The sequence below is a fragment of the Rhinopithecus bieti genome, unplaced genomic scaffold, assembly GCF_001698545.2.
Source record: "Rhinopithecus bieti isolate Rb0 unplaced genomic scaffold, ASM169854v2 scaffold_4666, whole genome shotgun sequence".
Classification (NCBI taxonomy): Eukaryota; Metazoa; Chordata; class Mammalia; order Primates; family Cercopithecidae; genus Rhinopithecus; species Rhinopithecus bieti.
In genome coordinates this window covers 294,244-319,955 of record NW_016804530.1, presented here as the reverse complement: position 1 = coordinate 319,955, position 25,712 = coordinate 294,244, and the positions used below count along the sequence as shown (strand labels likewise).

General features: G+C 44.7%; 1 protein-coding gene across 1 annotated transcript in view; it reads left to right on the top strand.

Moving 5' to 3' along the window:
- The window catches only part of DEPDC5 (DEP domain containing 5, GATOR1 subcomplex subunit), a 159,907-nt gene that overhangs the window by 87,146 nt on the left and 47,049 nt on the right, over positions 1–25,712 (top strand). Inside the window, 8 exon segments of the mRNA XM_017868941.1 lie at positions 674–787; positions 789–832; positions 5,422–5,539; positions 5,962–6,129; positions 7,619–7,838; positions 9,410–9,543; positions 20,005–20,113; positions 23,626–23,691. Of these exon segments, the coding sequence (XP_017724430.1) occupies positions 674–787; positions 789–832; positions 5,422–5,539; positions 5,962–6,129; positions 7,619–7,838; positions 9,410–9,543; positions 20,005–20,113; positions 23,626–23,691 (973 nt within the window).

Sequence of the window (25,712 nt, the reverse complement as noted above, 5' to 3'; positions counted from 1 at the left end):
AAAAAAAAAAAAAAAAAAAAGAAGTGTGCATTTCTCCAGAGTTCTATTGACATCAACTATTTCTCCTTGTCGATTGATTTATTTTTAACTCCAGTTTTTTCTGGCCTTGCTGATTATTCTCATATTTTCTAATGCAATTATTTTGGGCACACTAAATCTGATCTTCTTTTCTAAAATTACTCATTTGGGCATTGAGTTACCTGCCTCTTTTCACCTCTTTGAACTGTTAATTTTCCCCAAAACACTGATTTACAAATTGTTGGTGGTTTTTTTTCATATTTTCTATTATATTTTCTTTCTATCTCTCTTTTATATACTGTCGTCCAGGCTGAAGTGCAGTGATGCAATCTTGGCTCACTGCAACCTCTGCTGGGACTACAAATGCATGCCACCATACTTGGCTAATTTTTTTTTTTTTTGGTAGAGACAGGGTTTTGTCATGTTGCCCAGACTGGTCTTGAATTCCTGGGCTTATGCAATCTGCCCATGTCAGCCTTCTGGAGTACTAGGATTACAGATGTGAGCCACTGTGCCCAGCTCAAACTGTTAGTTTTATGAAGCACCGTAGAATGGTTATAAGGGGATGATGCAAAGGAGATGACGAGACTGTGCAGTCTTCAGTGTCACTATCTCAGGCCAAGCATCTGTATGAGCAATCATCTGTTTTTTTCAGGAGGGACGAAGACGGTGTGCAGATGACAGCCCAGCAGGTGTTTGAAGAGTTTATTTGCCAACGTCTCATGCAGGGCTACCAAATCATAGTGCAGCCCAAGGCACAAAACCCAACCCAGCCGTCCCACCCCACTGAGCAGTAGCCCACTCTATAGCCGAGGTGAGTTTTTCTCCTTGGATTTATATTTTCGTCTCTTCTTATGTGTAAGTGGGTTTTCAAGATGGTAGATAATAGATAAATTTAGTAGTAATTGTTTTTGACACAAAAGTTTTCTTTATAAATTCTACTTAAGTGAGGAATAAAGTCTCCTTTAGGTATGGATTTATTGTAAATGCTCTCTTTAATTTACAACTCTCCCTTTAAGGCAATGGATGTGACCAAGTTCAGGAATGGGACAGCCTGGGAATAGTAGGAAGCTGAGTCACTACTGAGCTGTCAAAGTTTCTAAACCCAGAAACCTATATTTAATTGTTTCTAGTACAGTACCTGGCACACAGCAGACTGTCAAATGTTACCTAAACCTGAAGTTTACTTTTGTTCTTATTTTCCTATTCTGATTTCATCTGTCTCTTCTTTATCACTGAAGCTTGGTGACTTGAAGCAAGAATGGGTCATCCATGAGGGGCAGATTAGGCTAGTAAGTGACAGAGAATCGGTGTTGCTAGTTGAATCAGAGCCAGGCAGTGGAGAGCTCCTCTAAAATAAGTCTAACAGAGGGAATTAAGTGCAGGTGCCTGGAATCAGAAAGCAGTAATCACTTCCTAGAACAATCAGTGAGCTGTCTTAGTCTCCTGTCTCTTCATTATTGCTAACAAGACCCCCCACCTTCCCTGATCACTTAGTGATAACCTTGGATCATCTTTGTCTGCCCATGAAAGCTTCTTGGGCCAGAGGATCAGAGAACTGTGGCCCTGTTAGCGGGAGCATGTGGTCATCCAGCCCAGGCCCTGCTGTTTATGTATAAAGCTTTGGACTCCCCCTAGATCTTCTTTGAATGTCCCTTGTGATGTTTATCACATGTTGCCTTGTATTCATCTTCCAGACCCTACTGAATATTAACCTTTTTGAGTGCCAAGACTATTTCTGTTCATCTTTTTGTCCTCCACAATGGAAACTGCATGCCTGGCATACAATAATATGCAACAGTATGGGTCAATAAGTATATGAATTTGACTGGGCGTAATCCTAGCACGTTGGGAGGCTGAGGCAGGAGGATGCCTGGAGCCCAGGAGTTCACGAACGGCCTAAGCAATATAGGGAGACTGTCTCTAAAAAGAAAAGAAAAATAAAATAAATATGTGAATCCATTTATTCACACATTCATTCAACAGTCTTTGAAGCACTTACTCTGCATGACTGGGGAGAGCATTTATAGCCCAGTCAGGGAAAATAACATTAGTCAAACTATGAAATATAATTGTATGTTGTGATAAAGGCTGAGGGAGAAGTCATGGGGCTGTCAGGACATTTAATATGGGGCCCTATCTTATCTGGTGGGTCATGGACAGCTTCCCTGAGGAGGTGAGGTTTGAGCTTAGACCTGAAGTACATGTAGGAGTTACTAGGAGCAGCAGGTTGGAAATGGAGGGCAGGAGTAGAAAGGAAGGGCATGCCAGGCAGAGGCCAGTTTGTGCAAAGGCTCTGTGGCAGAAAACATTGAGATACTTTCTGGACGCCAAAAAGAAGGCTGATATGATGGAGCACAAGGAACGAGCTGGAGGTGCAGCCAGAGATGTCAGGAGACCCAAGTCTATCTGAAGGATTTTGTCCTTTATCCCAAGAGTAATGGGATGAATTCACCTTTCATGTCACTGGTGCCTTCCAGGCTGCCCACCTGTTGTTCTGTGGAATAGCTGGTGGATGTCCCTCAGTGGTCTGAGTTCCTCTGTGTCCAGTTCTGTTCCTGGCTGATCCATGAGCCATGAGCCTCATGTGATGGTTAGTTGGCCAGAGGCTACTTGCCTGACTGTATCCTTTCTGGTTATTTTTTTGCTGTGATAAATTTAATCTCTCTAATTTCTATAGTAACAGAAAGGGTACCATTGTTATCCTAATTACTGGAACAGTTGCCATCACAACCAGGCCTGTGCTGCTTATTCATCAGAGACTTACTGAATACTAAGTGTGAAACAGGCCCTGTTCCAGCAGGGACTAGAATAGCATCAGCCCTCCCCTCAGAGTCTGCAGTCTACAGCAGAGTCAGATGTTAAACTAATAAACCACAAGTATATATTTGATCACAGACTGTGAAGAATAAATACCATGCAGGATAAACACAGGGATAACGGGGGTGCACCTAATTTAGAATGGGGGTGTCCAGTACGATATCAGATGCTCATGAACCTTGCCCCATGACGTTGTCTTTCCAGTAGCCAACAGAGTGTTTGTTGCATGAATAAAAGAATGCTTGGATGAGGGCTTGCCCTCTTTGTTGCTGTAGAAAGTGAGATTTGGTGCCCAAGATCATAGAAGCTGGCAAGTGCAAGTGCTGGGGTTGGACCTGGGGTCTCTCGAGTCGCTTCTGTTTTTTTTTTTTTTTTTTTTGAGACCGGTCTTTCTCTGCTCCCAGGTTGGCAGTGCAGTGCCTGCGATCTCGCTCACCGCAGGCCTCCGCCCTCCCGTGGGTTTTACCCCCTTCTCCTGACTCAGCTCCGGAGTAAGTGGGATAACAGGCGCCCGCCACACGCCCGTTGGTTTTTTTGTGATTTTTATTGGACGGGGTTTTCACCGTGTTGCCAGGATGGATCTCGATTCTCCTGACTCGTGTCCTCCGTCTCGGCCCCTTCCAAAGTGCTGGGATTCGGCTTGAGCCACCGCGCCTGGCCTCGAGTCGCTTCTGTTTTGTATGCATCTGGCCTGCTGCTCCTTTGGCACCATCTGGGAAATTTCCATATTCACAGTGAATACTATTTCAGCCTCTGCTGTCCTCTCTCCTCTTGACCGCTCCCATGCTGCCTGTCACCGTGTGACTGTCTCAGAGCTGAATGACAGTGTTGCTGGTGGAGGGTGTCCAGGTTCTTGGCACCTCAAAGAACTGGACAAAATGCACAAACAAAGCAAGGAAAGAATGAAACAGCAAAAGCAGAGATTTATTGAAAATGAAAGTACACTCCACAGTGTGGGAGCAGGCTGAAGCATAGGGGCTCAAGGGCTCCTTTACAGAATTTGCTGGGGTTTAAATACCCTCTGGAAGTTTCCCATTGGTTACTTGGTGCACACCCTATGTAAATGAAGTAGTGGCTCTCAGTCAGTCTGATTGGTTGGGGAAAGCTCCCAATCAGAGGCTGAAGTGAAGTTTCAAAGTTATACTCCTATACAAACATCTGATTGGTTGTAAAAATCAAACCAATCAGAAAGACACTTTCAGTTTTCCATCTGCCTCACAGAAAAAGCAGGGAGTGGTTTGCGAAGGGAGTAACCTCCAGTTCTTTTGTTACTTAGGTGTGGAAAGTTGGAGTTTTTCTTTTGATTTAGTTTTAGAAAGTCAGCCTGAATTGGCCTTAGATTCCCTGCCTCCAAACCCTGTTCTCCTGCCTCAAGAGGACTCCTTTCATTTCTAGATCAAAGGAATCTTGGCTTGGTTGGCTTGGCTTGGCTTGGTTGTTCTTTTGAGGCGTGATTTTACTCTCTTGAACACTTGTCATTTTCTTGATTCCTGTTTATTTTCCTCTTTCCTGCATTCAATTCAGTTCAGCTAATACTGCACATGGCACTTTATCAGGTGCTACTAAAAATGTAAGGAGGAACAATGTTTGAGCCCTGGCCTCCTGGAATTTTTAATTTGTAAGGGGTGAGAGACATACACACAAGGAGCTATATACAAGGTAGAATTCAGACTGCTGATGGGGTCTGACGGCTTTCTGGAAGAAGTAGCATTTGATGATGACTTTAAATGATCTGGGATTTCAGTGGTGGCCCAGGAAGATAATGCAAAAGAAACAACATGAGCAGGCCAGGCGCAGTGGCTCACCCCTGTAATCCCAGCACTTCGGGAGGCCGAGGCGAGTGGATCACCTGAGGTCGGGAGTTCAAGACCAGCCTGACCAACATAGAGAAACCCCGTCTCTACTAAAAATACAAAATTAGCCGGGCATGGTGGAGCATGCCTGTAATCCCAGCTACTCGGGAGGCTGAGACAGGAGAACTGCTTGAACCCAGGAGGTGGAGGTTGCGGTCAGTCGAGATCACATCATCGCACTCCAGCCTGGGCAACAAGAGTGAAACTCCGTCTCAAAAAAAGAAAAGAAAAGAAACATGAGCAAATATTTGCAGCAAATAAATAAATGGTCCTTTTAGACTGAAACTTGGTATAGCAGTTTAGAAGTAGTGAGAACTAGGACTAGAAAGCTAGGTTGACTGCCACCTTGGAGTGAGAACCTCGAATGCCAAGGTGGGCAGCTTATGCTGGAGTAGTACAGTTCCATTTTAGTAACACAGTCATCTCTTACAGAACTTTCCTCTCCAGAGGATGAGGTATCAGGTTGTTCAGCTTTGAGTCTGCCATCTAGGTACTATCAGCCAGCACCTTCAGGCTCTAATCTGCTCCTGGTTGGTTTAATAACAGAAAAATTGGCCAACCTCAGGAGTTTTTTGTTTTGTTTTTTTTAACCAAGAATAACTTTCTGCCATGAAATTGCCCCTCAAGAGAAAGTGTTACATTGTTTTCTGAATCTATATGGATGAGAAACAGTTGCTTGTTATAGGAATGAGCTTCAAACAGATGGAGGAAATTACTATTTTTCTGTTAGGCCTTGTGTCCCGAAACCGCCCCGAGGAGGAGGACCAGTATTGGCTGAGTATGGGCAGAACGTTCCACAAAGTGACGCTGAAAGATAAGATGATCACAGTGACGCGATACCTTCCTAAGTGAGTATTTGGATATTTAAGATCTTCAGTTATTGTCCTGAATTATGACCGCATACTAAATTATGTGTATAAACTGAGGAAGCTCAGTGGTTGGTTTTTCTTTTGGAGTTTTTGTTTGTTTGTTTCTAGGGCTATTTTAGGGTTATAGCTTACCTATTTCCAAAAGGGATTTGATTCATCTTACAATGATTAGCATGATTCATAACAAGCCTATTTCAACTAAAGATTGTGAGGAGAGAAGAAGGAAGGAGTTTAAGAAGATCTGAGAAATTTCTAGTACCGTTCCCTGGGATGAGTTGGTTACTACAGTTGAGGGGTAAATGTCGAGGATGGTTCTAAGTGTATAGAGAGAAAATATAGAGAAGAATTGGCAGAAGTTTGTCTCTAACTCTTTTGAATTGGGGGCTGCCCTTATTTTGCAGGTATCCTTATGAATCTGCCCAGATCCACTACACCTACAGCCTCTGTCCTTCCCACTCAGACTCCGAGTTCGTCTCCTGCTGGGTGGAATTCTCCCATGAACGGCTGGAGGAGTACAAGTGGAATTACTTAGATCAGTATATCTGTTCTGCCGGCTCTGAAGACTTCAGGTCAGAGAGTGGACTTTGGATTTCCATCCTTGCAGCTTTGGGCAAGGATGTATATGTGTATTTTTTTTTTTTTTTTTTTTTTTTGAGACGGAGTCTCGCTCTGTTGCCCAGGCTGGAGTGCAGTGGTGCAATCTCCACTCACTGCAAGCTCCGTCTCCCGGGTTCACGCCATTCTCCTGCCTCAGCCTCCTGAGTAGTTGGGACAACAGGCGCCAGCCACTGCGCCCGGCTGATTTTTGAATCCTTAGTAGAGACGGGGTTTCACAGTGTCAGCCAGGATGGTCTTGATCTCCTGACTTTGTGATCCACCTATCTCGGCCTCCCAAAGCAGTATATGTGTGTTTTAACACTTTCTGAGCTTTTTCTCTCTCTCTCTCCCTTTTTTCTTTATAAAGAGACAGGATTGGCTGGGCGCAGTGGCTCACGCCTGTAATCCCAGCAATTTGGGAGGCCAAGGTGAGTGGATCACCTGAGGTCAGGAGTTTGAGACCAGGCTGGCCAGCATGGCAAAATCCTGTCTCTACTAAAAATACAAAAATTAGCTGGGTGTGGTGGTGCGCGCCTGTAATCCCAGCTACTCTGGAGGCTGAGGCAGAAGAATTGCTTGAACCCGGGAGGTGGAGGTTGCAGTGAGCCAAGATCAAGCCATTGCACTCCAGCCTGGGCAACAAGAGCGAAACTCTGTCTCAGAAAATAAATACATTAATTAATTAAAATTAACTGGGCTTGGTGGCATACCTGTATAGTCCTAGCTACTCAGGAGGCCGAAGTGCTTGAGCCCAGGAGGTCGTGGCTACAGTGAGCCTTGATAGTGCCACCACACTGTAGCCTGGGCAACACAGCAAGACCTTGTCTCAAAAAAATAAAATAGGTTAATGTGATAAATTTTTTGTGATGTATATTTTACCACAATTGAAAAAGCAAACCCCATGAAACTCAGTGGTGATGTGCACTTTGATGCAAGTGGCAGTGCAGATTGTGTTCTTAACATTTTCCTCACTGGTTGGCTGGTAGCTTTGTGGTATCCCATTTTTAGTTTTTGATTTCTATGCATGACTTGTGATTGTGATGATAGCCACAAATTCACTGGACCTGGGTTTGCAGAAGCATTCTGGCATCTCTGGGATCAAAGGAAAAACCGCTTTTGTGGTCTTCCATCAGAGCTTGTATTTTTTCTTTTCTTTTCTTTTTTTTTTTTTGAGATAGGGTGGAGATGGGGTCTCGCCATGTTGCCCAGGCTGGTCTCAAACTCCTCAGCTCAAGCAATCCTCCTGCCTAGGCCTCCCAAAGTGCTGGGATTACAGGCGTGAGCCACCGTGCGCATCCTCAGAACTTGTATTTTCAACAAAGCCATGAGCTGTAGCATCAGATGAACACATACTCATGGGGAAATGAACCTTCACACACCAGCTCCACACACTTTACCGAGAGTGCTTTCATTATCTCCTTTTTCTCACCACCACTCTGTGCCTTCCTCGGCCCCCTGTAGCTTAATTGAATCCCTGAAGTTCTGGAGGACCCGCTTCCTGCTGCTGCCAGCCTGTGTCACCGCCACCAAGCGCATCACAGAGGGGGAGGCCCACTGCGACATCTATGGGGACAGGCCCCGTGCAGACGAGGACGAGTGGCAACTCCTGGATGGCTTTATCCGCTTTGTGGAGGGCTTGAATCGCATTCGCAGGCGGCATCGCTCGGATCGCATGATGCGAGTAAGGGCTCCTTGAACTCAGGGAGTGTGCCTGGTGTGAGATGCAGGTTTGCCACCTCCTCTGTTAGGGGCCTCTCATCATCAGCCTATTTATTTCCTCATCAACTGCCCAATGTTTACCTTAAATCCAAAACAGTGTTTTCTTCTCCACTGCACGAAAAAGGAGGAAGGGATAGAGTGCAGGCAGTGACTGGGTGGTGTTCTGTGGCATAGAGCCACTCACTTCCACCTGAGGACACAGTGCCTTGAGGTCCTCCCTAAGTGGGACCCTATGTTGAGCACAGCTGCTTGTGTGACTGGGTGCAGAACTGCTGAGTAGAAACTCTCAGGAGGTGAACAGCAGCAGTCCTTCCTCACTCATCTTGCTCCAGCGTTCCCAGCACCCTGCGCTTCATTCAGTCACACACCACCCAGTGCGGAGACTCAGGCTTCTGGGGGTTATGGAATATGCCAGCTATAAGGGGCAGAACTGGGATTCAGCATTTTTTTTTAACTAATATATAGTACAATTGACGTGTGTGTGTGTGTGTTTATGTACACAGGTCTATGAATTTTAACAAATATATAGATTCATGTAACCACCACCATCACTTCAAAAAAATTCTCTCATGCTAGTCTTTTTTCTTTTTTTGAGACATGGTCTCACTCTGTTGCCCAAGCAGGAGTGTGGTGGCATGATCATGGCTCACTGCAGCCTTGACCTCCCACCTTAGCCTTCCAAGTAGCTGGGACTAAATGTCCAACTAATTTTTTGTATTTGTTATAGAGATGGGGTTTCCCCATTTTGTCCCGGTTTTTCTCAAATTCCTGGGCTCAAGCGGTCTTCCTGCCATGGCCTCCTAAAGTGCTGGGATTACAGGCATGAGCCACCATGCCCGGACTTATGCTAGTCTTTATAGTCACGTTCTCCCCTATCTCTAATCCATGGCAACCACTGGTGTGTTCCTTATCACTGTACTTCTGTCTTTTCCAAACATCACAGAAAAGAGTCACATCATATGTGAAAAGGTCACATTTTATTGCCTTCTTTCACTTAGCATAATACCTTTGGATTCATCCAAGTTGTGTGTGTAAGTAGTTCACTCTTTTTAATCACCAGGGAATGTTCCATTATCAGCCATGTTTTTTTGTTTTTAACCTCAAGTTCAGTATTCTTCCTCTCACACCAGCTGCCTTGTGTACACAACATCACTTATGATTAGAAACATGTCTGGGAGAACTTGGATAGTGGGAAGAACTTTGGTTTTGAAGTGAGGTCACTGGAGTTTGGATTCCAGCTCCAGTAGGATGTGGGCTTCAGTTTCTTCTTCTGTAAAATAGGACTAACATTGTTTACTTCATAGAGCTGTGGTGAGGGTGAAATGAGATGATGTGCAAATAAAGGGGCAGTTTATTTTTAGTTCACCAGACATTTGAGTGAAACGTGGTTTTCTGTCACTTGCTGAACACTGAGAACCCATGTTCCTGGACCATGTCCAGGGCCTGGGAATGCTGCAGCGTGCCCTGGGGCCTGAGTGGCTTCCGCTGAGAGCCCACTCGGCTGATGGCCTTGTCTCCTCTTCTCTGCTTTAGAAAGGGACCGCTATGAAAGGCTTGCAGATGACCGGGCCCATTTCCACACATTCTCTGGAGTCAGCCGCACCCCCGGTGGGGAAGAAGGGAACCTCAGCTCTCTCTGCCCTGTTGGAGATGGAGGCCAGTCAGAAGTAAGTGCCTGGTAGAAGAGTGACTTGTCCCCATCTTGACAGCCCTGAGGGTTTTCAATGCCCTGTTCCCATGAGGGGGTGAAATATTTCCTTTACAAGGAGCTTGTAATTAGGAAGAAGACATTTATGTGAAAAGAAAGCTAGGCTAATACCTGGTAGGTATTGGATAACATGAAATAGGCCAGAAGTTACAAACTTTTAGATTGGGACTTAATTGAAATACAGACTCATTTAGTTTGGCCCACAAAATATTTCAACATATTTGAGCCGGGGCCAGGTATGGTGGCTCAGGCCTGTAATCCCACCACTTTGGAAGGCCAAGGTGGGCAGATCACTTGAGGCCAGGAGTTTGAGACCAGCCTGGCCAACATGGGAAAACCCCATCTTTACTGGGGGGGGGGAAAAAAAAGCCGGCTGTATTAGTCCAGTCTCACACTGCTAATAAAGACATAACCTAAGACTGAGTAATTTATAAAGGGAAGAAGTTGAATCGACTCACAGTTCTGCAGGGCTGGGGAGGCCTCAGAAACTTACAATCATGGCAGAAGGGGAAGCAAACACAACCTTCTTCACATGGCAGCAGCAAAAAGTGCGGAGTGGAGGTAGGGGAAAAGCCCCTTATAAAACCGTCACATCTTGTGAGAACTCACTATCATGAGAACAGCATGGAGGTAACCATCCCCATGATTAAATTACCTCCCACCTGGACCCTCCCATGACATGTGGGGATTATAGGAACCATAACTCAAGATAAGATTTGGGTGGGGATACAGACAAACCATATCATTTTGCCCCTGGCCCCTCCCAGTTCTCATGTCCTTGCATTTCAAAACACAGTCATGCCTTCGCCACAGTCCCCCAAAGTCTTAATTCATTCCAGCATTAACTCAAAAGCCCAAGTCCAATGTCTCATCTGAGACAAGGCAAATCCCTTTTACCTATGAGCTTGTAAAGTCAAAAGCAAGTTAGTTACTTCCTTGATATAATGGGGTACAGACATTGGGTAAATACACCCGTTCCAAATGGGAGAAATTGGCCAAAACAAAGGGGTTACAGGCCCCATGCAAGTCTGAAATCCAGTAGGGCAACCATTAAACTTTAAAGTTCCAAAATGATCTCCTTTGACTCCATGTCTCACATTTATGGCACTCTGATACAAGAGATAGGCTCCCAGGGCCTTGGGTAGCTCCAGCCCTGTGGCTCTACAGGGTACAGCCCCCTTTCTGGCTGCTTTCATGGGCTGGCATTGAGTGTCTGCCACTTTTCCAGGTGCATGGTGCAAGCTGTTGGTGGATCTACCATTCTGGGGTCTGGTGGATGGTGGCCCACTTCTCACAGCTCCACTAGGCAGTGCCCCAGCAGAGACTCTTTGTGGGGGCTCCAACCCCACATTTTCCTTCCGCACTGCCCTAGCAGAGGTTCTCCATGAGGGCCCTGCCCCTGAAGCAAACTCCTGCCTCCTCTGGAATCTAGGCAGAGATTCCCAAACCTCGATTCTTGACTTCTGTGTACCCGCAGGCTCTACACCACATAGAAGCTGCCAAGGCTTGGAGCTTACACCCTCTGAAGCCATGCCTGAGCTGTACCTTGTGCCCTTTTAGCCATGGCTGGAGTGGCTGGTATGCAGTGCACAAACTTCCCTAGGCAGCACACAGCAGGAGGCCCTAGGCCAGGCCCAGGAAACCAATTTTTCCTCCTAGGCCTCCAATCCTATAATGGGAGGGTTGGCGTGAAGGTCTCTGACATGCCCTGGAGACATTTTCCCCATTGTCTTGGTGATTAACATTAAGCTCTTCCAATGGTGTGAACCTGGGAGGCAGAGCTTGCAGTGAGCAGGAGATCGGGCAACTGCATTCTAGCCTGGGCGACAGAGCGAGACTCCGTCTCAAAAACAAAAAAAAAATTTAAAAAAAAAAAAATTAGGCTCCTCATTACTTATGCAAATTTCTGCAGTAGGCTTGAATTTCTCCCCAGAAAATGGGTTTTTCTTTTCTGTCACATCATCAGGCTGCCAAGTTTCCAAACTCTGCTTCCTCTTTGAACACTTTGCCACTTAGAAATGTCTTCCGCCAGATATCCTAAATCATCTTCTCAAGTTCAAAGTTTCACAGATCTCCAGAGCAGGGGCGAAATGCCACCAGCCTCTTTGCATAGCAAGAGTGATCTTTACTCCAGTTCCCAACAAGTTCCCCATCTTCATCTGCAACCACCTCAGCCTAGACGTCATTGACCATATCACTATCAGCATTTTGGTCAAAGCCATTCAACAAGTCTCTAGGAAGTGCCAGACTTTCCCACATCTTCCTGTCTTTTGAGCCCTCCAAGTCGCTGGGAAGTTCCAAACTTTCCCACATTTTCCTGTCTTCTTCTGAGCCCCCCGAAACTGTTCGAACCTTTGCCTGTTACCCAATTCCAAAGTCACTTCCACATTTTCGGGTATCTTTACAGCAGTGCCCCACTCCCCAGTACCAATTTACTGTATTAGTCCATTCTTATGCTACTAATAAAGACATAGCTGAGACTGGGTAATTTATAAAGGAAAGAGGTTTAATTGACTCACAGTTCAGCATCGCTGGGGAGGCCTCAGGAAACTTAAAATCATGGCAGAAGAGGAAGCAAACACATGCTTCTTCACATGAGAGCAGCAAGGAGAAGTACAGAGTGAAGGGGAAGGCCCTTGTAAAATCATCAGATCTTGACGGGCATAGTGGCTTACACCTATAATCCCAGCACTTTGGGAGGCCTAGGCGGGTGAATCACCTGAGGCCAGGAGTTCAAGCCAACATGGTGAAATCCCATCTCTACTAATAATACAAAAATTAATCGGGCATGGTGGCGCACACCTGTAATCCCAGTGACTCAGGAGGCTCAGGCAGAAAAATTGCTGGAACCTGGGAGGCGGAGGTTGCAATGAGCTAAGATTGCACCACTGTACTCCAGCCTGGGTGACAGCAAGACTCCGTCTTAAAAATAATAAGTAAATAAAATAAAACCATCAGATCTCATTAGAACTCACTATCACAAGAATAGCATGGAGGAAACCACCCCCATTATTCAGTTACCTCCCACTGGGTCCCTCCCAAGACACATGGGGATTATGGGAACTACAATTTGAGATGAGATTTGGGTGGGGATACAGCCAAACCGTATCACTGGGTATGGTGGCGCACGCCTGTAATCACAGCTACTTTGGAGGCTAAGACATGAGAATATCTTGAACTCAGGAGGCAGAGGTTGCAGTGAGCCGAGATTGTGCCACTAAGCTCCAGCCTGGGCGATAGAGTGAGACTCTGTCTCAACAACAACAACAACAACAAAATTTGAGCCGGGTTTTAAATTTGAAGATTCCATATAAAAAATCTGGATTGTATAGATTGCATATGAATTTTTATATTAAAATATACATTATGTATGACATGGTACATGATATATAATATATAAAACAATATAGGTAATATACTATAATACGCAATCCTGAATTTCATATTGGCTGGGAATATAATATACTCAATCCGCAATTTCAGTTACCCAAGGTTAACTGTGGTCCAAAAATAGGCAAGTACAGTGCAATAAGATATTTTGAGAAAGAAAGTCCGCATTCACATAACTTTTCTTACTGTATATGGTATAGTTCTGTTTATTATTATTGTTGATAATCTATTACCATGCCTAATTTGTAAATGAAACTTTAGCGTAAGTATGTATTTATAGGGAAAAAAACATAGTAGATACAGGGCTTGGTACTACCTTAGGTTTCAGACATCCACTGGGGATCTTGGAACATATCCCCCTCAAGTAAGTGAGGACTATTGTAATGCAAAGTTGGCCAGGTGCAGTGGTCCATGCCCATCCTCCTAGCACTTTGGGAGGCCAAGTCGGGTGGATTGCTTGAGCTTGGGAGTTTTGAGACCAGCCTGGGCAACATAGTGAGACCCTATCTCAAAAAAAAATTTATAATTAATGTATGAAAATGCAGTTTTGCTTGAGGCCGAGCTCAGTGGCTCGTGCCTATAATCCCAGCACTTTGGGAGGCCAAGGCAGGTGGATCACAAGGTCAAGAGATTAAGACTATCCTGGCCAATGTGGTGAAACCTCATTTCTACTAAAATATAAAATTAGCTGGCGTGGTGGTGTGCATCTGTAGTCCCAGCTACTCAGGAGGCTGAGGCAGGAAAATTGCTTGATCCTGGGAGGCAGAGGTTGCAGTGAGCTGAGATTGCGCCACNACATCCACTGGGGATCTTGGAACATATCCCCCTCAAGTAAGTGAGGACTATTGTAATGCAAAGTTGGCCAGGTGCAGTGGTCCATGCCCATCCTCCTAGCACTTTGGGAGGCCAAGTCGGGTGGATTGCTTGAGCTTGGGAGTTTTGAGACCAGCCTGGGCAACATAGTGAGACCCTATCTCAAAAAAAAATTTATAATTAATGTATGAAAATGCAGTTTTGCTTGAGGCCGAGCTCAGTGGCTCGTGCCTATAATCCCAGCACTTTGGGAGGCCAAGGCAGGTGGATCACAAGGTCAAGAGATTAAGACTATCCTGGCCAATGTGGTGAAACCTCATTTCTACTAAAAATATAAAAATTAGCTGGCGTGGTGGTGTGCATCTGTAGTCCCAGCTACTCAGGAGGCTGAGGCAGGAAAATTGCTTGAACCTGGGAGGCAGAGGTTGCAGTGAGCTGAGATTGCGCCACTGCACTCCAGCCTGGTGACAGAGCGAGACTCCATCTCAAAAAAAAAAAAAAAAAAAAAAAAATCCAGTTTTACTTGAAATAGTGGAGGCTCTATTAACACAGGATCCACATTTGCACCCAGCCACGGTGAGATGGCACTTCAGAAGGGGCATATGCCTTGGGTTCACACTCTGGTCTTAAACTTGTCTTATACACTCAGTCATGCTACCTAGCTGGCTTCTCTAGGCCTTTGAGTATGTGGCCTCTTTATAAACAGTTAAGTGCAACAGTTGATAAGACACTGTTGGGACCACACTTGGTTGGGAGGGCAGGGAGAGTGTGGTGTCATGGGTGGTGGGATTCAAGCTGGCATTGTAGGAAGCAAAGCCTTTACATGGGGGTGGGTGAGACTTGAGGAAAGACAAAACACTGCCTTGGGCCACCTTCCCTGCCCCTTTCCACCTCACAGCTAGATCAGGTTCCTCCCTGTGCCTGCCAGCATCCTGGGCCTATGTCCATCAGAGCACTTACCAGTATTCTGCTGGGAGCTACAGTCATCTGTTTACTTCTCCCTGACTTGACTGTGTGCTCTGAGGCTGGAGGCTGCATGCTGTGCCTGGCACATAGTAGGTGTATAATGGATATTTATTGAATGATGGAGGAGGAGGATGCTGAGGGTTCCCCTGTAGAGATGTGAGGTGAGCATGTTAGGGGAGGCTACACCTTGACTGTTTGGTATGAGGGTCTGTCATGCCCACAGGAACCTGCACACATTAGGCTTTCCAGAAGTAACATTGAACAAGCAAGGGTGAGGTAGGATGCAGACGTGGAATTTGAAAGACAGTATGGGAATTTGGACGCTAGGCTGTCCTTATGCATTCTCATGGCAAGAGGAATCCTTTGAAAGTTTTAAAAATTCTATTACAGGCCAGGCATGGTGGCTCACTCCTGTAATCCCAGCAATTTGGGAGACTCATGCCTGTAATTCCAGCACTTTGGGAGACTGAGAGGTCAGGATTACTTGAGCCTAGGAGTTCAAGATCAGGATAGCTAACATAGTGAGACCCCATCTCTACAAAAAATTGGCCTAGTGTGGTGGTGAATGCTGAGGTGGGAGGATTGCTTGAGCCTGGGAGGTTGAGGCTAGGCTGCAATTAGCCTCAGTTGCACAACTGCACTCCAGTCTGGGCGACAGAGCAAGACCCTGTCTCAATAAAAAATGAAAATAAAAATTTTATTAGAAAATTTCAAAGGGATATGAATAATAGACTGGTATAATAAATTCCTGCTTACCCATCACCCAGCTTCAATGAGTATCATCTCATGGCTGACCTAATTTCATTTCTATCCAACTTATGTTTTCCTTTTCTTTTGTTTTTTTAAATCAAATTTCTGATGCCATTTCCCTTCATCTGTAATATTTTGGAATGTACCTCGGAAAGACAAGTACCCTTTTTTAAAAAACCAAAACCATGGTATTATAATTTACCTTTAAAATTACAACAATTCCTTAATATCATGAAATAGCCAGTTGGTGTCTTTGGCAGAAGTGTTTTTTTCAGAGATGAGCTCCCTGTGTGGGACGGCTTGGTGGGCAGGGGCCAGGAGGCAGAGTCTCATCAGGAGGCTCCCACTAGTCCAGGCAAGAGGCAGCTGAGGCTGGATGGAAGGTGATGATGAGATGGAAAAGAAGGGATGAAGAACACGGCAGGGTGCCTACGGTGAGGGGACAGATGAGAGAAGGAAAACTGGGGTAGGTTGGGTTTGTTACTGAGGGCACTGGGTCTTCTTTTGACAATATCTTTATCAGACCAAAGGAAGATGCCAGGAGTCTGTATGGCAGTTTCTCCCTGTAACTAATCACTGACTTTTCCCACTGGAAAAGAGAACAAGGAACATATGTTGCTGGGAGGGGTGTCAAGCTGGGGGTGAGGTGAAAGGATCTTATTTTGTCAGTGAGTCATTTTTTAGTATGCACCAAGGAGCCTGTTTCTGCTTACACTGAAGAAGCATATCGTGGGGGTAGTGGTACCCCCAGTGTGAAGGGTGAGATTCTCAGCCAACCCCAAGGCAAGAGGCAGGACAAAGAGATCCAAGACTTCCTCCTTGCCACGGATGACTGCTCCCGGGAGACATGCTACATTTTCTCAATAGAGGTAGAGTAGAGCGAGCCAGACCTTTATATAACATTTGTATAACATTTGCTTGCACAGAATTTTTTATTTATGTGTTTTTGTTTTTTCTTTCACTGCCCCAAACAGATTGTTTTATTTATTATGCAAAACAGCATACAGCGGCATGAAAACGCTTACAAAATTTCACCTGTAGTCCCACCATCTTACCTTACATCTAACCGTGTATTTTCTTCCAGTTTTCTTCCCATCTTTATCTGTAGGCATATACATTTAGTCAGGCTCTTGTGGAAGACAGAAGCCCTGGAATCTTAGCTTTGTGCTGATTAATAGCAGTGGGACCAGTCTGGGCAGCAGGTGCTGGCCAGTGGGCTTTTCTGTTCCTATTAGATGAGGATGACCCAATGACAGCCAAGTCAGGGCAGAGAGAGAGAGAGAGACCCCACCAAGCAGATGGATATTCATGTTCTGTCCAAGGTGGCTCTAGTGTGTGCGTGTTACTCAGGCCTTTCTGGGGAAAGCACGCTAGCAGTGAGCCACACTGTGCCATCTGCCTGCAGAGGCGCGTGAAGGGTGTCTGTGTGCTTTTACCCTTCCTGATTCTGTGTAGGCTGTGTCTTTCTCCTGCCAACCCTTCAAGGCCCACGCGGAGCATATATGGTCACTGCCTCCATGGAGGTGTGGCTAGCGCCCCCTCCTGGCTGAACATACCCAAGCATGCCCTCATGTATGTTCTCATGTATACACATATGCATTGTAACTGGTTGTTTTGTGGCAGTCCCGTCTTCCTGAGCCATTAGAAGAGGAGATTCTAAGGGCAAGGACAGGGTCAATCTTCTTTTCAGAATCCCTGACTCCTAGTCAGTGCATCAACATATAGCAGGTGACTCAGTACATGTGGATTGTCGTGTGCATCAAATGACACATCTGAGTGGTCACCGGGGATGCAAGAGAATGTCACAGCATGCATTTGTGGATGAGACTTAGAGGAAAACACACTGCATTGTGATAGAAAGAGAGTGGTGTCAGTGCACAAGGAAAATAATCTAGCACTTAGTCTTTTGTCCTGTGAATTACAACTCAGAGCATCCAAGTAATTGGTGTGGGGAAGTTTCTCTTTTTAAAATATCCCAGCTAATAAATACAGAAGGAATGATGAACTGTCACTGTGTGTAGTCTCTGATGAATGAATGGATCTAGCAAAGATAATCAGTGGCAGCTCACATCATAAGAGAGAGGTAGCCATTCTGGGCCTCCAGGCAGAAGTGCACAGTACCACTTAGGAAGAATAGTGGCCCAAAATTTGACCGAAATCTGCCCAAATCCCTTGATGTAAGTTCTGCTTCTCAGGAAGTACAGGGCACAGAAGAACATGTTATATAATAAAGGGATGTAATCAGCACATCCAGGCTGTGTAAGTTTACACGGCTAATGAGCTACTTTCTTTAACAAATAATTTGCAAGGATAAGGAGAAGTGAAGAGGGGCTTATACCTTAAAAGGACTTAAGATACATAACATATGACAATGTAGGGACTTAGTTGAGTCTTGTTGGGTTTTGTTTTTTGTTTTTTTTTAAGACAGAGTCTCGCTGTGTCGCCCAGGCTGCAGTGCTGTGGCACGATCTGGGCTCACTGCAACCTCTGCCTCCCAGGTTCAAGCGATTCTCCTGCCTCAGCCTCCTGAGTAGCTGGGACTACAGACATGCACCACCACACCGGCTAATTTTTGTATTTTTAGTAGAGACAGAGTTTCAACATGTTGGCCAGGATGGTCTCAATCTTCTGACTTCGTGATCCACCCACCTTGGCCTTCCAAAGTGCTGGGATTACAGGTGTGAGCCACCGCACCCAGCTAAAAAAAATTTTTTGAGACAATTGAGGAAATATTTGACTTTTGAAAAATTTTTAAAACATTTGTTATCTTTTAGAGATACTGAAATGTTTAAGGATGAAACAATGTGTGAGTTTTGCTTCAAAATATTTCATGTGGGTAGGCAGAGTGTATGGATGAAACCAGAATGGCTCTAATGATATAATTTTGGTAAGGGATATGTAGGGGTTCATTATATTGTCCTCTTTACTTTTGTATATGTTTGTATTTTTTCATAATGTAAAAACAAATTTTAAGGGAGAGTGCAACAGGTTACTATGGAAACAGATTTTTGCATCCCTGGTATGTGATTACTTCGCATTGAGTAACAAAAGTATCAGAATTTAAGATAAGAAAATTGTTGCAAATTGGATTCTCAGGGAAGCGGACTGAGATGGAATGTAGCATATAGGATGCGTATTAAGGAGAGCCCTTGGGCACAACACCTGTGGGAGGGATGGGGAAGAAACCGGAGTGGGTGCTGAGAGAAGCTGGACTACAGCCCAGACCCAGTGACAGCCTCAGGAGATCCCACAGGAACAGCCTAGAACAGCTTTCAGAGATGTGCTGAGTTAGGCCAACAAACACACGTATGCAGGCATACACACACACTCACACACACACCATTCATTGGCTATGGCAGCCCATGCAGCTGGGGCTGTCCCTGAAGGGGCTGAAAACTGAGACAGAGCCTCCTAGACAGCCCTCCCAGTGCTGGGACAACAACAAGGCCATCGTGGAGGGGGCTGGGCCCTGCCTCGCACTGTCCATCACAATAAGTAATATATATTATAGTAATAATGAAGCACTTAAGACTTTAATTTGAGCCTTCTGAAACCTAACAATAAAACAGTGATATATTAAAGCAACGTAATTTAATCTAAAGTAAAGTGTAGTTAATTTTAGAACAGAAAAAAGTTAGGAAAATAAACATGAAAATATTCATTCATGTACATCAGAACTGAGATGAGATGGGATGAGATGTCATAAGGAAACTGTATTTGTCTTGCGTTATGAGATAATGTCTGTTAATTTGGTTTGGAGGGTGATGTAGCTATGCACATTGGAAAGATTAACATGTAAATCCCTTCAAAATATATAGAGAATTAACACATTTTCTCCTGTTTATGCTGCGTGTTAATGCAGTCTTTTTTTTTTTTTTGGTCGCAAGGCTGGAGTGCAGTGGCACGATCTCGGCTCACTGCAACCTCTGCCTCCTGGGTTCCGGTGATTCTCATGCCTCAGCCTCCTGAGTAGCTGGGACTATAGGCGTGCACTGCCACGCCTGGCTAATTTTTTGTATTTTTAGTAAAGGTGGAGTTTCACCGTTTTGGCCAGGCTGGTCTCAAACTCCTGACCTCAGGTGATCCGCCCACCTTGGCTTCCCAAAGTGTGGGGTTTACAGGCATGAGCCACCACGCAGTCTTAACATTCAGAATGTGCTTTTGCTGGTATATTAAATAAAATTGAGAAAAAAGTATTTTACAAGAATTTAAAAAATGGTGTTCAAACCATGTCAGTTCCCTTTTTAAGGTCATATATAAGTACCAGATGCTGCCAGAATGCTTTTAAAATTGGGTTATTTTCTGATTTACTGTGGAGGACTGGTGATTGTTCAGCACAATGAATGAAATTAAGCATATCATGAAGGGCTGGAAAGGGAAACAAGGCAGAAATGTGTGTTTCAAAGATGACAGCAACAGAGCTGTCTGCATCTTGGCGGACATGGATCCTTTACCAGGAAGCTCTGAGCAAGCTACTGTCCTGTGGTTTTCCTCCTTTCAGGTGCCTGGGAGAACAGCAGGCAGCTGTGCATGGTGGAAAGAGCTCTGCCCAGTCAGCCGAGAGCAGCAGCGTTGCCATGACTCCCACCTACATGGACAGCCCACGAAAGGTAAAGGAAGCCACTGTAGCGGGGAGCTGTCCTGTGCTCTCAGAGGCTCAGTGTGGAGGGTAAAACAGATAGCCCTTCAGATCCAGGATTGCATGTACTGAGGCTTTGGATGAATTATACCCTAAACCCTTTAAGAGTTCTATTACTGTTACTATTTTTATATAAGAACTTTCTTGCTCACAGTTGTAAGGAAGCTAACTTCTAGTTAAATCCAGATATAAAACAGTCAGTCATACTTGTAATTCCAGCACTTTGGGCGGCCGAGGCTGGAGGATCACTTGAGCCCAGGAGTTTGAGACCAGCCTACGCAACATAAGGAGACCCCATTTCTAAAAAAAATTAAAAATAAAATTAGCTAGATGTGGTGGCGTTTACCTGTAGTCTCAGCTACTCAGAAGGCTGAGATGAGGGGATCCCTAGAGCCCAGGAGGTTGAGGTTAAAGTGAGCCATGATCACACCACCTCACTCCAGCCTGGGTGACAGAGTGAGACCCTGCTTCAAAAAAATAAGATACAACAGTTAAGCTAAACTTTGTTGGTTCAATGCCCAAGATCTGGCCTGAGCTTTGTATTTGGCCGTCTGGTTTTCCTTCACCCTCATCTTTAGCTTTCCCAGAGGGGAATAGAAAACTACTGAAGCAGCCTCCACCAGAGCTCTCTCTTCTTTGATAATGAAATTCCCATCAGTTTTCTCAGACACTGAGAAATACAGTCAAATGGGAGCATCCTGGGGTGGGTGGAAAATACAAAAAAACCTGAGACTTTAGGCCTTTATCAGGAACAAGTACAGTAGAGGAGCCGAAAACTCCATGGGTCTTTTAAGACCAATCGACTTGGCTCTGTCAGCTCCTTCTGGGAAATTCGGACTCTGAGATCACTCTGTTGTGATAGGGCGAGTTGACTGTACTTACCACTCTCTTGTCTCTATCACTGGGAGATGAAGGAGATTCAACACATATATGTTATTTTTCAAAATTGTGGTCAAATGATATATCTGTGTTTATTTTACCTCCATATCATGAAAATTTCCCATGTCATGAAATGTTTTACAAAAGCATGATTTTTAAAAATAACTATCATTTTATAAATGAATAACTTCATTTTATAAAATGAATAACTTTCATTTTTTTCCCTCAGCAACCCCAAAGAAAAAAATAGCTATATATCATTTTATCGTGTGGATATGCCTTCATTTATAACTTCTTTTGGTTAAAATTGTAGATGGTGATTTTAAATGATTTTGGTATTTTCTATAAACTTTAAAATTATTCTACAATATACCACAGTTAAAATGTTGCAGTGACTATGCTTGCAATAATTATTTGACCACACCTCTGATTAATTCCTTAGTCTAAATACTAGAATTACACTACATGGGTAGAGGGATTAAAATCTGAGAAAAAAGTATCAGCCAAGGCCGTGGGCAACTTGTAAGCCAAATGTTGGCAAACCTAAATATGTATTTTAGACTTTGTGGCCAAAAGGCAAAACAAAGCTATTGTGTAAGTACGGTATTTCCATAATCATTTAAAATTATTTTTAAACATAAATTTTTTTTTTTTTTTTTTGAGACAGAGTCTCGCTCTGTCACCCAGGCTTAAGTGCAGTGGCATAATCTCAGCTCACTGCAACCTCAGCCTCCCGGGTTCAAGCAGTTCTCCTGCCTCAGCCTCTCCAGTAGCTGGGATTACAGGTGTGCACCACCATGGCCAGCTAATTTTTTAAATTTTTAGTAGAGAGAGGGTTTCACCATGTTGGCCAGGCTGGTCTCGAACTCCTGACCTCAAGTGATCCACCTGCCTCAGCCTCCCAAACTGCTGGGATTACAGGTGTGAGCCACCATGCCCACCCATAAAAACCATTCTTAGCTCATTGGCTGTAAAAAAATCAGATGGCTGGCCAGATTTGGTCTGCAAGCTGTAGTTTACCGACCGCTTCTCTAGGGAGTGGCTTTAAGAACCAAGGATAGTCTGTGTGTAAGGAATGATCTGCTGACCATGAGTCTTTTCACCTGTCCTCCTTCACATGTACGTAAACCTCAGCACCTTTGCTTCTATATGTTCTGGCAGAGAAGAGACACAGTGGAACAATGAGATACAAATCACCCTGTGTGCTGTCCACCAGGTTTTGCCTCTACTCATTGCCATCTTTGAGAATCAGAAACAATGCCGAGGACAAGACTGAAAAGCAGAGAAATTATAGTCACAAATATATTAGATTGCTGTTTAGAACCCTCTCCTGATCATCCAGGTGAACACTAAAATCCACATGCATGAGCCATCAATAGGCTGGAAGTAAACTGAATAGTCAAGGTGAAACAAAATGCTATGAGATGGCCAAAGCAAAGAGCCCTGCTGACATGCTCGGAAATGCCCAACCGTGTCCCCAAGGAACACTTCATGTTAGAATGCGTTGCGGGTGCCTGCATCAGCATCTGCACAGCCACAAGTTTCCAAGGTTTCGTATTTGAGTGTGCCGTCACTTACAGGAAGTGGCATCAGTATCAAATAGGCACCTAAATATTTCAGTTATTCTGCCTTTGGAATTGAGGAAAAGTTCCAGAAAAGCAGAGAACTTGAGATGTGTCACGTGCCATTCCTGAATTTCTATGATAACCAGGCATAAAAAGTAAAAAGATTGCAAAAGGACAGAGGGTACTACTTCAGAATGATGGAAGGAGGGGTCACTGAAAAAGTCCTCTATGTGATTTTTGTTTCACAGACATGGCTGCTTGAACTCCACATGGGTAGGGTAGGGAGGGAATGACAGCTTTAGAAAACCCCTCACAATGTGAGTGCTGTGTATCTGACATTATATATATCTTAGCTTGCTGATGATTTTGTTACACAACCAGTGGAGGAGAAGGTATGGCTGCTTCTGTATCCCCTGTTTGCTAAAAAAACTAAGCAAGAACTTATCCTGCCTTGAATCCTCTCCTCCCATCTGGCTGCCATGTTTAGTAACAGGCAGAAAAAGCTTCATGGCTCAATGTATCTCTCCAAGAGGGTGACTAGTTACCCAGCCAGGTGGGAGGCCAGGATATTGCCACCAAAGCCCTTACCCTGCAGCCCCACCAAGCTGCTCTGCGGCCTTTTCATCTTCCTTGGCATAGATCTGAAGGAATTTCAGAGCTATGTGGGAGGGTGAGAGCATCCAAGCCACGCTCTGATGAGACCAGAGAGAGCTTGGACACACCTTCCAACCTGGGTGCTTTCTCCCACACAGATGGGATATTCTGCCCAGGAAGGTGTGAGTTTCTGCTCATGCTTTGCATTTGGATATTGTCTTTCTGGGTGGATCTCTCTCTCTCTCTCTCTTTCTTTTTTTTTTTTTTTTTTTCTTTTCCCCATCTTCTTCATGTGTCCTTGTTTCTCTCCTTCCCTCCTTGTTTTTATTTTTATTTTTTGTTTTTCATACCTGTCTCCTTCCCCTGATGGTTAACCACTGGTACACATTCCGTGTCTTCGCTTCCTTGCATCTGCTGCTGCTGCTTCCTCCTCCTCTGACTTCAGGATGGGGCCTTCTTTATGGAGTTTGTCCGCAGCCCACGCACAGCATCGTCCACCTTCTACCCTCAGGTTAGTCCAACTCCAGGGCTTTGCATGCCTGTCCCATTGGCAGACGCCATGAGCTGGCCTTCTGTTAGGCTCTGAACACATGGCATTGGGCTGCAACTAAATTTGGGGGGCAGTTGAAATTGAATTTGGTCTCAGAAGTGTACATTCTCTTCCATCTTGTTTGTGGCGGCGAAGTGGGGATGGAAGATATTAATGTAGAAGAACATAGGATTGTATCAGTGATGACTTTCTCATCACTGTCTGTTTCACATGGTTGCCACTGATTCTTTGCCAGTTTGCAGCATCTTCACTTTTAGGTTTTATGAGCAACATGAAATATGCTTACTTTAGGGCTGAACACTTATTTTTTCCCCTCCCAATACAACCGGATAAATTTATAACAGTGTGGCAGGAAGTGGTGGAAAAACACAGCAAATGTTTATTAATAGGTGTGTGCTACTTCATAGGTCGAAGGTGTAGCTCACCTAGCTTCTGGATTTCAGTTAAATTATTTGTCAGTTAAAAGATTTGGACCAGGCCGGGCACAGTGGCTCACGCCTGTAATCCTAGCACTTTGGGAGGCCGAGACAGGTGGATCACTTGAGGTCAGGAGTTCAAGACCAGCTGGGCCAACATGGTGAAACCCCATCTCTACTAAAATTACAAAAATTAGTCAGGCGTGGTGGCACATGCCTGTAAGTCTAGCTACTCAGGAGGCTGAGGCAGGAGAATCCCTTGAACCCAGGAGTCAGAGGTTGCAGTGAGCCAAAATTATGCCACTGCACTCCAGCCTGGGCAACAGAGCCAGAGTCTGTCTCAAATAAATAAATAAATAAAAATAATAAAATAGAATTTTTTAAAATGAGAAAAGAAAAAGTCATTAGCTGGTTAAATGGGCATACCACTAGTGAGTGACTGAACTCCTACATCATTCTGCGCACTGCACTGGGAGGGTAAGGGTTTAGTTAACATTGGAACAGATCAGAGGTACCATGCCTTTCTGTGCAAGTCTTCAGCTATCCCCAACTGCCTCTTCCCAGTCAGCGGTGTAACTATAGGCAAATCCCTGTAAGGACCTTTGAGTCCTAATCTAAGCAACATCTCTAAACTCTGAGTGTGGGTAGAGCACTGTATTTTTGGTTTAAAACAAACATTGGTTGATCCAGACCTTTTACTTTCCTTTTTTTAGAGGTAGTGTCTTGCTCTGTTGTCCAGGCTGGAGTCCAGCCTTAGCCTCCCAAGTAGCTGGGATTATAGATATGAACCACAATGCCCAGCTAATTTTTAATTTTTTTCGAGGTAGGGTCTTGCTATGTTGCCCAGGCTGATCAGCTCCTGGTGTCAAGTGATTCTTCTGCCTTGGCCTACCAAAGCATTGGGATTACAGGCATGAGCCACTGTGTCTGGCCATTAACCTTTTACTTTGTGGTTTTTTTGTTTTTGTTTTGAGACAGAGTTTCACTCTAGTCGCCCAGGCTGGAGTGCAGTGGTACAATGTTGGCTCACTGCCACCTCCACCTCTAAAGTTCAAGCATTTCTCCTGCCTCAGCCTCCCGAATAGCTAGGATTACAGGTGTGCACCACCATGCCCAGCTAACTTTTGTATTATTAGTAGAGAAGGGGTTTCACCATGTTGGCCAGGCTGGTCTTGAACTCCTGACCTCAGGTGATAGGCCCACCTTGGCCTCCCAAAGTGCTAAGATTACAGGCGTGAGCCATTGTGCCCGGCCACCTTTTACATTCTTACAGGAGACTGTTATGGAAAGTTTTAGACTCAGGAGAGGCACACAAATAAGGATTATATTACCCATCAGGTGTTTTGTTGAAAAGGCGGGAAGTGAGGTGAGAAGATCACTTGAGCCCAGGAGAATAAGACCAGCCTGGACGATATTGGAAAACCCTGTCTCTAATTTTTAAAAAAATGTATACATAAAAAAAGAAAATTATATTGGGAGGCCAAGGCAGATGGATCACTTGAGGTCAGGGGTTCGAGACCAGCCTGGTCAATATGGTGAAACCCCATTTTTTTTTTTTTTTTTTTT